Source organism: Talpa occidentalis, unplaced genomic scaffold, assembly GCF_014898055.3.
Source record: "Talpa occidentalis isolate TD23 unplaced genomic scaffold, MPIMG_talOcc4v2.1 talOcc4.18, whole genome shotgun sequence".
In the NCBI taxonomy this organism is placed as follows: domain Eukaryota; kingdom Metazoa; phylum Chordata; class Mammalia; order Eulipotyphla; family Talpidae; genus Talpa; species Talpa occidentalis.
Genome location: NW_023601851.1, coordinates 9,711,331 through 9,725,863, shown reverse-complemented (window position 1 = coordinate 9,725,863; position 14,533 = coordinate 9,711,331). Strand labels below are relative to the sequence as shown.

General features: G+C 47.2%; 1 protein-coding gene across 1 annotated transcript in view; it reads left to right on the top strand.

Moving 5' to 3' along the window:
- The first annotated feature begins 3,551 nt into the window (after positions 1 to 3,551).
- Positions 3,552 to 14,533, top strand: part of LOC119250690 (zinc finger protein 39-like) — a 332,349-nt gene continuing 321,367 nt past the window's right edge. Inside the window, exons 1-2 of the mRNA XM_054697668.1 lie at positions 3,552 to 3,611; positions 12,028 to 12,120. Coding sequence (XP_054553643.1) covers positions 3,597 to 3,611; positions 12,028 to 12,120 — 108 coding nt within the window. The 5' untranslated portion in view covers positions 3,552 to 3,596. The remainder of the gene's footprint in view (positions 3,612 to 12,027; positions 12,121 to 14,533) is intronic.

The following is a 14,533-nucleotide window of genomic DNA, read 5'->3' as shown; positions in this document are numbered from 1 at the left end:
TAGTCACATTTTCTGTGTTCTCTCTATTAGTTTATTCTCACCGACTGTTTTCTTTAAGGTATTTCTTCAGGCATTAGTTTATTCACTCAGTATGTTCATGGGAAGTTTTTGACAGTGGTAAATTTTCTATGAGTGGTGGTAAGAACAGTAATCATGGAAGTGGCCTTTGCTTTGTTGAAGTGATATTTTGTGAGAAAGTGATACTGGAATTGTCAGGCCTAGTCTCCCAGCCAGGAACAGAACCCAGGCTGCAGGGCAGCGCTGAGCCCCAGCCGCTAAACCCCCACGGGTTGGTGTCTCATGAAGCCGCATCAGGAAATTCGCAGACGCTCAGGCAAGCAAGCGAGAAGAGGCAAGTTTGTTTATAGAAAGAAAAAGTTTATTGAGGAGAAAAAGAACAGAAATAAAGTGGGACTCCCAGGCCAGGGAACCAGGCCTGGGAGGGGCAAGGAAGCCAAAGTGGAGTTGTGTCTTAGGGAATTTATACCTTTTTTTCCCTCATTATTCTAAAGCATTATTCACAGTCTATTTGTGATTGGTTAGTTCTCGGCTGTCTCACTTAATTTGCTACTGAGTGGGATCTTCACATTCATTATCTAACAGTTTTGTCTTTCCCCATTTGTTGCATCTTTATCTTTATGGCCCAGTCCTCTGGATGGGCATCCCTGCATTGAAGTTAAACAGCTGCCCTTCTAAGTTGTCCATAAATTAAACCACTCTCCCATTTCTCCAATCTCCGCCTCCCTTTACCACCTGAAGGAAACCAGGACTAGCATTAACAATGTTGTCCTTGGTCCTGGGATGTTTGTTTTTCCTAGTGGAATTGGTTACTTTTCCTTGGTTGTCCTTATCTCTGAAGCCTCCCTAAATTCTTCAGAGGTCCCCTCCTGCACTGTCCCTAAAACTGCATAATTCCTAGCTTGCCCTGTGTCTCAAAAGGAAAATGTGTGCCTCCCTGGTGGTGCAAGGGGTTAAAAGTACAGCACTGTGAAGCTATCTGTGGCCTCTGCAGCACAAGTTTGATTCCCATCCGGCCAGGGAGCTATCCACATGGTGTGGCAGACCTCTCCTGTCTCATCTGCTGCTCCCCTCAGCAATGTATTTCAGTCAGCCTGCCTGTTCTACTCCCCACTCTGACTCTGGAAAATCCTCTCACCCCCTACACTTCTGGTCTACCCCTTTGCTCTTGTATGCATAAATGAATAAAATCAATCTTTAAAAAAAGTAAATTAAAGTTCAAGACGATGGTGTGGGGAGCTGTATAGTTATTTTCTATGTCCTTTTTTATCAAACATACTTGAAATATTGTGAAGAGACCTGATGAATATAATTCAGCCCTAAATCACTTCACTCCATGGCTTTCTCCTGCTATGTAGGTGGAGTCATGTATTTGACTTTCGTGTGTCAAACATCTATGGGACCCTCCTCCAGTTGATGAGTTTGTTTACGTCTTAATTGCTTGGGTACATTTACAATGGTGTCACATATCATGGATGAAGAAAATCTAAATGGATATGCTGTTTGTGGCTGACTCAAAAGATTGATCTAAATCACCCAGAGGAGTTGTGGACTTCATTGTCGGCAATAAAGTTAGACACAAACATGCTGAAGTTCAACTCATTTCATCATTTTCTACTTCAGTTTATTAATATTCTCATGTGTCTTCATGGTAGTAATGGAGCCATGAATATTATTGGACATTGTTGCCAAAAGAAATCTTCACAAGCTTGTGATGAAAGAGCAGGTGAGCTTTTCATAACAGCGTAGAATTCTTGTGCATTCACATTAGCTAAGCAAAGCATCTTTATGTTGAACACCGACTCTGTGATCCAGGTATCAGAAGGTCAAGATGCTTCTTAAATACCTGAATGTTGGTTTTGATGAAATGTGTCTTGGTATCTGAATGTCTTGTTTAGACTATATGTGAACTTCTTATGTATATTTTTAAAATTTATTCATGCAAGAGCTGGGGTGCAGACCAAAGGGGTGTGTGTGTGTGTGTGTGTGTGTGTGTGAGAGAGAGAGAGAGAGAGAGAGAGAGGATTCACCAGAGACAGAGTGGGGCATAGCACAGGCCGACTGACTGAAATACACTACTGAGGGAAGCAGAGGGCAAGAAGGGAGAGGTCTGCCATACCCTGTGGGAGGCTCCCTGCTGTGGAGGGGGCAGATAGCTTGTCAGTCAGCACGGAGCTTAACCCCTTCAGCCCCAGGGCGGCCCCGTTGAGCTCTCTTCCCTCAGAGCCCTGAACCCATTAAGGGCCCCACAGTTTTCACGGGCCTCGCCCACCTGCCGGTTCTCCTCAACCTCCACTCCTCCCACTTCCAGGCCGCAGCCCCACCCCACGACGGCCCGACGGGCTGCGCAAGGGGTTGTGGGAAATGTAGTCTCCAGCCCCTGTGGTTCCCGCGGAGGTTTCTGGGCGGGGCTTCCGCGATCTGCGCAGGCGCGGCCCCACCCCCGTCCGCCCAAACATTCTGGCGCCTCTGCGAGCGCTGGGGCGCCCCGAGGTGAGCGCGGGTTTGTCCCGGGAGGCTGGGCTCGGGGGAGCGGAGACGCCAGGGGGTTGGGGGGCGGGGGGCGCGGACGAGCAGGGGCTCCGGCCGCGTGGAGTCGGGCGCTTTGGAGCCGATTCCCCCCGGAGCGCACGTGGGGGCGGGGCAGGTCCCTTGGGGAGAACGTCCCGGCCTTTCCGGGGTGTCCCCGGCGCGGCCGCCCGGCCCTGACCCCGGACGCTGCCCGGGGTCTTCCCAGGAGGCGGGGACGGGGTCCCCAAGGCGGGGCCCTGGGAAGCGCGGGTCCGCCTGTGCGCATGCGCGCCGACTCCTCTGGGCCCCCCAAATGTCGGGGTGTGAGGGAGGGGAGAGCCAGGCTGCGTTTCTGGGGGGGGTATTGCGCCCGGGGCCAGATTCACAGACCCAAGGTGGGCAGGTGACGTCGCGCGGGGTGCCAGGGGGAGGCGGCCCCTGTGGGGGCGGGGAGGTTGGCGGGAAACTGGGTTGGCAGGGCGGGGAGGGAGGTTGGGGGGAGTTCCTGGGGCGTTAGAGGCTAGTTGTCTGAATTTCTGGGTGCGCTTTGCGTTCCTGCCCCCAGGCGGCGTCCTGCTGGCTGCTGCACTCTGGTCTCCTGCCTGGATGTGCGCACCCCGGGGGGACTGCATCCCTGTAGGGGTGTCCACTGAGAGGAGGGCGGGAAGCGGCGCGGAGCCACTGCCGGGGTGTCCTGGCAGAACAGTGCGTTTGGGGAGTCGTCTCCTTGGAAATCATGTCCACGCTCTGAAGTGACTCATCAGCTTTGAGACTGTTGTTCTTGGCATCACTGTTGAGGCAGTGGACAGTGTCACCTTTGTTAAGTTATGGTGAGCCCTAAACCCAGCTTCTGCCGCTCATGGACTCGCGGGGCCTCTCCTGCCCCTGCTGGAAGTGTCACACGGCCGGCACCTCAGTGACTCTCTGGTGTCTCCAGGCAGCGTGTGGCGGGCTCTGGACAGGAGACTCGAGGACCCCGGGCAGCTGCCTCCGTCCTCTGTGCTGGACCCCATCGCCCCTCCCAGCGCCGCCTCCAGAGCCCTGGCACATCTGTGAGAGCAGCGACAATGGGTCAATCTCTGGTGAGTGCTGTGTTTGCTTCAGCTCCGGGTGCATTGACTTTATGCGAGTACATCAATGGACACGTAAATTAGAAACATAGTTTTCTCCAGGGACACATTCCTCACCAGAGAAACATGTGGCGTAGATCCAGGCACTTTCACATGTCCAGCATGTGTGAAGATGGGGCTCTGCCTTGGTGCTCACGCAGCGCAGAGTCAGAGTCTGTACCTGGGTCATGGTTGATGACGCTGAAGGTGTGGGCTGTGGCTCTTCACCCCGCTGGACAGAAACACTTCCCAGCTCTGCACTGGTCAGGTGCGGGGTGAGGGAGGAGGGGGAGGATGGGGCCTGAGGACCTGAGTGCAGAATGGGGGTGAAGGAGCCACATGTCTTTTAAAAAGGACAACTGATTTTTTTTCAAGATTGGTTAATTTTTACATGCACTGGGTACAGTCAGAAGCGCGGGAGGGTGAGAGAATTCACCAGAGCCAGAGTGGGGAGCAGAACAGGCAGAAGGACCAAAGTACACTGCTGAGGGGAGCAGCCGATGGCAGGAGAGGTCTTCGCGCCATGTGGGACCCTCGCTGCCGATCGAACTGGCGCTGCAGAGGCTGCGGGCAGCTTCACAACCCAACGCTCAACCCCTTGTGCCCCCCAGGAGGCCCCAACTGAATTTTTAAGGTTTCTGTGCAGTAGCTAAAATCATATACTGTGTCCTGCACAACTCTCGGAGACTTTCATGCAGGCATCAGTCTTGGCATGTGTGCCGTTGAGTCCAATGGGGGATCCTTACATACCTGTCCCTGCCTTTCTCTCAGGTGGCCTGCAAACTGAAGGTGCCCAGTAGACTCTTCAGAGTCCTTTTTTCTGGCCATTGTTTCCACTGCTCCTGCGCATTTCTCCTTGGTGTGGTCTGAATGCATTTCTAGTGACACTCACTACACCCTAAGTTGCTCTCCAGTCCAGTTACACTCTCCAAATTTTCCTGCCATGTTTGAGAACACCGTGTGTGACCTTTGGGAAATTTCATTTTTTTTAATTGTTTTAAAGCTTCTTATACTTTTTTCTTATTCTTTTACTTATTTTCCCTCCTCGATCTGTCATTGACATGTGTACCACTAAAAGCCTTCTGCTGAAATAGTTGCCAGTTTTTTCCTACAATCCCAATGGGTTTTGTCCTACCCCTTGTTTACCCTCTACCAAACCACTCTGGCCCGTCCCCCGTCTGCCTCCCTCCCTAACTTCTCCACCCATTCCCCTGTTCCCTCTGGTGGTCATCTTTACTTTCAAATGACCCTGTTCAAGTTTTATTCAAGTATTTTGGCTGTAAATGTTTTTTGGGTATTTATTTTCCACAGATGAGTGAAGCCATCTCATATGTGTCTTTACTTTTTGACTTATTTCACTCAAGAATAGCACCTCCCAGGGCCTCCCTGGTGGCACAAGGGGTTGAGATGCAACCGATGGGGCTGTCTGTAGTCTCTGCAGCACAAGTCCCACCCCCCGGCCAGCCAGGGAGCTACCCACATGGCGCAGCAGACCTGACTGGCCTGCTGCGTCCCTCGGCAGTGTTTTTCGGTCTATCTGCCTGTTCTGTTCCCTGCTCTGTCTCTGGTGAATCCTCTCACCTTCCTCCCCTGCACCTCTGGCCTGTACCCCAGCTCCTGTATGCATAAATCTTTAAAAAAAAAAATCACCTCCTTGCCCAACTATTTTATCCTCAGTGTGGCCCTTTGCTCCTTCCTCACAGCCCTGCAGTGCTCCCCTGTGTGTGCTCCACCCTTCCTGCCCTGCCTCTGCCGAAGGGATGTAGATTGGGCCATGACTGGGCAGTTGGAAACACAGCTGCTCTGCTCACGGATGGGATAAATCTTTTTGTGTTTGAGTTTTCCCGTGAGGATAATGTGTAGAAGTATTGCAGATGATATGGATTTTCCATTTTTATTTCCTAAGAAACCTCTGCACCCTCATCCACAGGGTCTGTTCCGACTGTCATGGCCACCAGCCGTGGGTGAGAGCTCCTTTTTCTCTGTGCCCTCTCCAGCTTTTTTCATTCCATATTTTCTTTTTTTTAGTGTTTCAATTTTTTAAATACTATTTTACATATTTTTACATCATTTTCATTTTTGCACAGTGTAATCATTTACATCTTCGTTATAGTCCCCATAAAATTCTCACCCCTCACCCCCCATTTTGTATAAATCCATTTGTTTTCATTTGGGCCTTCTCAAGGGGTGAGGTGGCATCTAAGTGTGCTTTTAATTTACATTTCTCTTAAAATAAGTTAAGGTGAACATTCCTATTGTCTGTAGGATGTCAGAATTCCCTCTCTAGAGAAGAGTGTATGTAGTTCCGTTGTCCATTTTTTAATTAAGATTTATTCATTTACGCATACAAGAACTGGGGTACAGGCGAGAGGTGCAGAGGGTGAGAGGATTCACCAGAGACAGAGTGAGGAGCAGAACAGGCAGACTTACTGAAACACACTGCTGAGGGGAGCAGTGGGGAGTCAGGAGAGGTCTGCTGCGCCATGCGGGTTGCTCCCTGCCAGCCAGGGATAGAACTCCCGCTGCAGAGGCTGTGGAGAGCTTCATAGGCTGCGTCCCAACCCCTTGTTTTAACCAGGGAGGCCCCCCTTTGTCCATTTTTAATTGAGTCATCAGTTGGATTATCGCATTGTTTGGGGATGTTATAAATTTTGGAATGAACCCCTTGTCACATGTGTGGCATGCAGATTCTTTTTCCGTTCTGTAGACTGCCTTTCCGTTTTTGGGCTGGTTTCTTTTAAGGTGTGAAAGCTTTTAGTTTTAATGGTGTCCCACTTGTTGATTTTTGCTTTTGTTTCCCTGGATGTTGGGGTTGTGTTCCCTAGTGCACTTTGGGGCAACTGTCCTAAGTGTGTCCCTATATTTTCTGTCAAGTACATCACCAAATATTTAAACCATTTGGAATTTTATAGATTGATTTATTTATCCATATAAGAGCTGGGGTACAGGCCAGACATGTGGTGGGTGAGAGGATTGACCAGAGACAGAGTGGGGAACAAAACAGGCAGATCTGGTGAAATACACTACCTAGGGGAACAGCAAGGAGACAGGAGAGGTCAGGTGTGCCGTGTGGGTGATTTCCCTGACTGGGGATTTAACTCATGCTGCAGGGGCTGTGGATAGCTTCATAGTGCTTTGCCTTAACCACTTGCTTCACCAGGGAGACTCCATGTTGCTGTATTAAGTCGGTTGGTATTTGTTGAGGATTTTCGCTTCTCTATTCTTTGGTGGTGTTGGTCTATTTTTCCCTTTTATGCTGTCTTTTTTTGGGGGGGATCAGGGCAATGTTGACCTCGTCGTATGTGTTGGTGAGTTTTCCTCCGTCTTCAGTGTTTTGGAAGATGCATATTTCTTTGTGTTTGCTTCTGTCATGGTCTCTCTGATGATTTCTTTTCTGTGTCCCTGAATGCTTGAGTATCTTGTGCTCCTGAATGTAGCTAGTCCCTGTGTTCCGATCTGGTCTCCCGTCTTCAGTCTGCACTTCTCCTGAGTGAGTCAGTCAACTGTGTTTTGCCATTTCTGCCAGTTACACTTAAGCGTGGGCCTCCTGCCCAGGCCTAGTACCACAGGCTCGGCTCCCACCTGACTGTGCCTGTAGCCGTCCCAATGGCACCTGCCGCTCATGCAACATGCAAATCTCGTCTTGTGTTGTGCCCTCCCGTGTGGGATTAGATCTTTCTCAGCCCAGGTCTCCCGCCACCAGAAAGGGATTTCTCTGTTCCAGAGTTTAGTCTCACCCAACGCAAGTTACTCTTCAATATTACCTGATATCTTAATGGTTGCTAACAACAGCACCGCCATGCGTACATGTGTGAGTGTGTGTGTGTGTGTGTGTGTGTGTGTGTGTGTGTGTGTGTGTTCAGTTTCTTTCACATTACAGTTCTCATTCTTGGCCAAACCTGATGGATGCATTTTCTCAGTGATGAGATTGCTCCATTTTCTGCCTCCGACTGGCCAGGGTGTGGTGACACCTCAGAGTTCAGGGGGAGAAAGTGCTCAGGGGTCAGTGGGACACCTTTGAACAAGGGTCATAACACATACACTCGCTGAGTAAAACCAGGTAGCGCAGATGTTCATCATTTGACCTTTGGTTGTTGGGAGTTTATGTCAGTGATGCTCAATGTAGTTTTTAATAAAGAGCTCCAGGTTTCTGTCATCGAGTCTGGAGTATAGTAGGTGTGTTTGCATTTGTCATACGTATGATTCTTGCTGAAGTTATGGTTAATGGTAGATTTTTTTTAATTTTGATAGATGTTTATAGAATATTGATAGAATGAATATATTTTGCAACCTAATTTTACCAGCTCTTCTGTCACCTGTGACCATGCAAGTGTTTCATTTTTAAACCTTTGCACTGTGGGGAGCAGCAGTGGCTGCTCTTCTGCCCAGCATGACTGTTGCTTCCTTTTCTCCTTTTCCTAGTAAACGTGGCCCTCCATTCATTCATTCATTCATTCATAATTTAAAAGATGAACTTATTTATGCATACAGAAACTGGGGTATGGGCCAGAGGTGTGGGGGGGAGGATTCTCCAGAGACAGGGTGGGGAGTAGAACAGGCAAATCTATTGAAATACACTGCTGAGGAGGGCCTCCCCGGTGGCGCAGCGGTTGAGCGCTGGGTTGCGAAGCTGCCCGCGGCCACTGCGGTGCCGGTTCGATCCCCGGCTGCTCCCCGGCCACCGGAGGAGGGTCCTACATGGCGCGCAGACCTCTCCTGCCGCCCGCTGCTCCCCTCAGCAGTGTACTTCGGTCCTTCTGCCTGCTCTGCTCCCCTATCTGGCTCTGGTGAATTCTCTCACCCTCCCGCACTTCTGACTATACCCAGTGCATGTATAAACCAACCAACCAAATAAATAAATAAATAAGACATGCCTCTAGAAAAAAAAAAAAAAAAAGAAATACACTGCTGAGGGGAGCAGTGGGCGAGTCAGGAGAGGTCTGCCACACCATGTGTGTAGCTCTCTGGCTGGGGATTGAACTTGTGCTGCTGTGGCTGCGGGACAGCACCATAGGTAGTGTCTTTACCTTTGAGCCACCAGGAAAGCCCCTGACCCTTTATTTAAATGTAAAATAAAAAGTCTCCTTTCGCTGTTGTTGCATGTGGTGTTCTTTGGCTTTTAGTATCTGACAGTGTTATACAGCCATCACCACCTTCCAGATTTTTTCATTTCCCAGTAATGAAATACTGTACTCATTAAACTCTCGCTCCCAACTGCTCAGTCCCTCAGCCCCTGTATCCACCATTGACTTTCTGTTTTCAAGAGTTTGACAAACAGACCTGTATGAATGGAGTCTTATTACACCTTGTTTTCTTGGTGAATCTCTTATTTTATTGCATTGTTAACTGTTTTGTCATTTCATAGGTATCGTACAGGAGTGCATTCATATCGTAGTGTGTGTCATTGTTTAGTTACATTGTGAGGCTCATTAATAACCTCTTATGTGTATTTACCAGTCTTATTTATCCATTAATCCATCACCTGGGGCTTGGGTTGATTTTGCTTTGGGCTGTAATGACTGGTGGTGCAGTGACAGTAGGTGAGCAAACGTCTCTGCCCGTTCCTGCTGTCCCTGCTATTGGTGAACACCCCGGGGTGGGTGTGGGTCCTCCTGTCATTCTGAGTTCCCTTTTCCCAAGAATCACCTTCCTGTCTTCCCTCCTAGCTGCATCATTTATGTTTGCCCCAACAGTGTGCAAGGGAGCCCGGTCCCAATTTTTGCCAGTACTTGTTCTTTTCTTTCTTTTTAAATCATTGTGATCCCAGCGGACGTAAAATCTCATCTCTTGTACTTCTCATTCATTTTTACTTTGTGCCTGCTCGTATTGAGAACGTTCATGTGTTAGGACCCGCTTGGGTATGTGATTTGCAGAACTGTGTATTCCAGTCCTTTACTCATGGCGGCATATTTCCATTTTGAACAGGGTCGAAAACATGAGGGGATTGCATTGTCCCATTTCGTCATATGATCCTTTTATGGCATCCTGAGCCCACTCCTGCTGGGAGGTCCCGTGAGTTTCTATGCGCGGAAATGAGCCATCCACCTTCTCTCTGCTGTTTTATTTCTCGTATTAGTGTTTTAATCAATGAGCCTGTAAATAAATGCATTTTTGTTTTCCTAGAACTGGGATGTGCCAGGTTACCTTGCGAGAGTTGCTGTCAGTGCAGCAGGCTCTTAGTGTCCTGGATGCTGTTGTGTCTTTGCATTTGTTTAATTCATTGTTTAACCCTCCGGGTTTCTTTATTCCAGCGAGTCTCTGCCCTTGGTTCCGCTACATGCATTGCTTACTGTTTTGTCATTTCATTGGCAGCGTACAGGAGCTCCTGTGTGTGTGAACACGGGTGTGTTTTATAGTCTGCTCACTGGGTTTTCCTTTCCAGAGTTGCTTTACTGTGGCTTTCATTAGTTTTCCAAGAATGGATTATAACTAGTTATGACCATTTTTATGTATGTTGTCTTTTTGTTGTTGTTGTTACGTAACGTCACCCAAACCCATTGTGAATAGGGGACACTGAACATCTTTGTTAGTCCTCCTCTCACTGTGAATGTTGATTTCACCTGTGGCTGTGTCAAGGACTTGTTTTGTGTTGAGGAAAAATCCTCTGAATCCTTTTTTAGCTAATACAAATGGAAATTTATTTTAATGGGTTCCTATTTTATATGTATGTGGAGGTGCACAGGATTTACTACACAGGAAAGGAAATGATTGAATAAATTTATGGATTTCTTAAGATGTTTGTTTTCTTACACCGTGTATCTTATTTTCCAAAACTCTTTCATTGCTATGATCTCTTATTTTCTTTCTCCAAAATAAATATATGTCTCTTCTAGTTGTTTTACCTCTTCTTTCAATACCTTTTGTTCTGGTCACTGTGTTCTCCCCTACGGTGATGAAACTATCAATAATATCCTGGAGATTCCCAAATTCTTTCTTTTCTTTAATATTTATTTTATGTATGCATATAAACACTCGGGTGTAGGCCACAGGTGCAGGGGATGAGAGCATTCACCACAGACAGAGCGGGGAACAGAACAGGCAGACTGAGTGAAATACACTGCTGAGGGGAGCAGTGGGGAGACAGGAGATATCTACTGCACCTTGTGGATAGCTCCCTGGTTGGGGATCGATTTCATGCTGTAGCAGCTGCCGATAGCTTCATAGTGCTGAGACTTAAACTCTTGTGCCACCAGGGAGGCCCTGATTCCCAAATTTCTGTTTTCAAATTAGACTTCCTGATCTATCAGACACATGTCCAGTTGCATGAGGAATTCCAGTGTCTACCAGCCCGTCATGTGTACAGCATATTAGGAAAACATTCCTCGTACCAAGTTCTCTTCCCCTTTGTCCTTCCATTTTAGAACTGATGAACTGCTCTATCATCTTCTGACTCTGTCAGCTGAACATCTTTTCTTAAAATTTTATTTTATATATATTTTACATCATTTTTTTATTTCTGCACAAGTTATGCATTTTCATCTTGGTTATAGTCCCCATACATCCCACCCCCCTTATTTTGACCCTAATCCCTCCACCCGCCCATAGTGCATCTCTGGTTTATACTTGCTTGTAGTTGAACATCTCTTACCTGTGCTTTTTCCCACCTCATTGCTTGAACATTCTGGTTTTGGGTTCAGTTTTTGTTTACTGTGAGTTGGAGATACCAGGCTTTGAGGTCACAGGAGTAAAATATTTTCACAAAGTTGTACACGATTTTCATGTGTTATGAAGCTCCTTTAGCACATGATTCCGGGTGTATGTCTGTTACACCTGCCAGCCAGGCTATCAGCTCCTCAAGGAGCCAATTTTATTCATCCTTTTATTCTTAGAATCATAGACACTTCCAAATATATAAGGTAAGCTATAGTTCTACTTGTAGCACCAAAGGGGTGAATGTGGAGACGAGGCTCTTTCATCTGCAAATTCTATACAGGACCGAAGACCCACAAAATAAGATGTGTTTGCACATGCTCTATCTGACCCAGGCTGTCGGCCCTGAGATGAGAAATATTCCCTCAGAAGAGACAGTGTCATTTGAAGATGTGGCTGTTAAATTCACATGGCAGGAGTGGCGGTACCTGAGTGAAGCTCAGAGGACCCTGTACCGGGATGTGATGCTGGAGACCTGCAATCACCTACTGTCCCTAGGTGAGGAAGCTCCAGTGTAACACTAGTGCAATGCTGTCTTCTGCACCGATAAGTGTGCACTTGCTTATGAAACTGAGTGTTGGTGAGGTTGAACATGGCAGGCAGTGTACATTGTGGGTGTTTTGGCTTTCATTTGGAAAGATTCAGATTGGCCTCTTTTGAACAGCTCTTTACACTGCATTTGTTAGTTTTCAAAGACTGAAGTTGAACTTGATCAAAGACCAACACTTTCTCATCACAGGGCATTGTGTTACCGATCCTGAGGAGAGCATCAGGTCGGAGCAGGGATTACAGCCGTGGACTGTGGACGATCCCCCAAACCAGGACCTCTCAGGTCAGTCAGTGCTTGCCAGGCCGGGAGGCTGAGAGGGGCTGGGAATGTGGCCAGTGATATTGGCCACACTGAGGTGCTTTTCCAGTGTCCAACCTTGGAGAGTGTGTCTGCATATATCAAACTGATTCTTTATTCAGTTTCCAAATATTAATCTCTTGTGAATTTCGTCCTGCTCTTTTAATGATGGTTGTCTATGTTCTTAAACCAGTATGCAGTCCCTGATACTGTGGGGATTATTCTGCAGTGATCACATTTCTCTGTTCTCTCACTTAGTGTATTCTCATAGACTGTTTTCTTTAGGTACTTGTTGAGGGATTTTTTATTCTTTCCGTATGTTTATGGGAAGTTTAGCCAGTGGTAAATTTTCTGAGGGGAGAGCAACAGTACTCACAGAAATGATCTTTACATTCTGAAGTTATATGCTCTGTGAGGAAAGAATATGTAATATATACATTCATTAATAGAGAGGTAAAGCCACAGAGGATGTTTGACCAGCATGAGTGGAGGATGTTGTTTTTGTGTGTGTTCCATACGCATCATTATAGAGATAATTCTTTTCTTTCAAGAGCTCAGGTGAGGTGAATGGGTTGCACTGACATGTCATATCTATAGTTCCCTCTGCAGTCTGGGATAGAGGCTATGTATTGCTATTGGAGATGTCACTGAGCCGGTGACTAACTCAAAAGGGATAGAGAGGCGTTGACTGGAGAGTTATTTAGAACATGAGTAGTGTTTCAGGGGCAAGCCTTGTGACCACCCTCATAGTAATTGTGAGGCTGAGGAGGACCCAGAATTGTTCAGCGTTGGAAGGGATGTTCTGTGACATGGGAGGGGGAACCTGAGGTGGTGGTTTCTAAAGCCATGGAACCAAGAGTTTCAGGTTGGGGGCTCATACCTTGGGGAGCAGTGTGACCTGTGCAATTCCACCTTCTCGTGGGAATCGTTGGGAGGAAAGTAAAGGAATCGACGACAGTGTGATGTAGCTGAGAGTCACACACGACAAAAAAACTGGAGCTGCTATGAACAAAGCAGAAACACAGGTTCCAGGGAGTGCGTTGAGACCACCAGGGTGTTGCTCTCAGAAGGATGTGAGAAAAGACGTTAATGCTGATAACACAGGATGGATGCAGAACATTTTTCCTATCGCTTAGCAGGAACGTGGGACACAATGATGAGGTGGAGTTTGCTGCATGTATTAGGATTCTGAGCCTTATGTGATACAATATTTAAATATGAACTGACTGGTCTCTTCCGTGGAGGGAAGCACATGCCTCTGAGAACCTCTGCAGGTGACCGTGGCCCGGGGCGGGGTTGAAAGAAAAGCTAAGGAAATGGAGAAGCAGAGTCCTTGTGTCTCAGCAGGCCTCTTGCTTAAAGTGCCTGGGCAATGATTGGGTCTCTCAGTCCACAGGTTTCTGGGAAAGCCATGGCCTCTGCAGGGCTTGGTTATTCAGAAAGTACCCTCAAGAGCTGCACAGGGTCAGTCTAAGAAAGAAAGTGTGTAGGATCTATGTTGGGTGAAATGCTTCTGGTTGAAATCGACAACTCTAGTTAAAAGACTATATTTACCAAATATTTATGATTTTATAAAACCATTGTGAAATTAGATTTACTGCTTTGTTATCCTGGTTTGGCATTAGAAAATCTGTTAATTGGGGCCTCCCTGGAGGCCTAGGGATTAAGTCTCTTAGCTCTCACTATTATGGCCTGAGTTTGATCCACAGTGAAGGAGTTCACTGACTTTGGCACAGCAAATATCTCCTGTCTCACCCGCTGCTCCCCTCAACAGTGTATTTCAGTCAGTCCGCCTGTTCTGGTCAACATACTCCCCTACAGCATGCTCCCCTACAGCACCCCCACGCCTGCACCTCTGGCCTACACCCCAGATCTCCTATGCTAAAGTAAAAAATACCAAAAAATCTATTCTGCCCATAATTTACTATGGGCAAAAAGCATGAATCAGAAAATCAATACCTGTAAATTATGTTGTAATATAGGAACTTCCATGCCGCTTAGTAGTATTCACTCAGAATGCTTCCTTTTTAGAGACATGGTCATTTTTATCTCACTTTAGATGTCTGTACTGTGGATCACCTGACTCAGGACAGCCCTGCAAATCAGGGCAGACATTTGTGGCAAGTTCTTACCACCAGCAGCAAAACACCATCCAACGAGAGAACTGACTTAATGGAAAAAATCAATTTGCACTCAATTCATTGTTTGAACAATAGTATCAAAAATGAAAACAATTCAGCAGTGATGTCTGAGAACTTTACTATACATAGGACCATGATGATCCCTGGTGAGCCTCATGAAGAACATGCTGGAGAGAATAAGGAGGTCTCTAGTAGAATGAGGGAACCCATCAAGTATCCTGAGCACCTTAGTCACCAGGTGATTGAGAACATTCAAC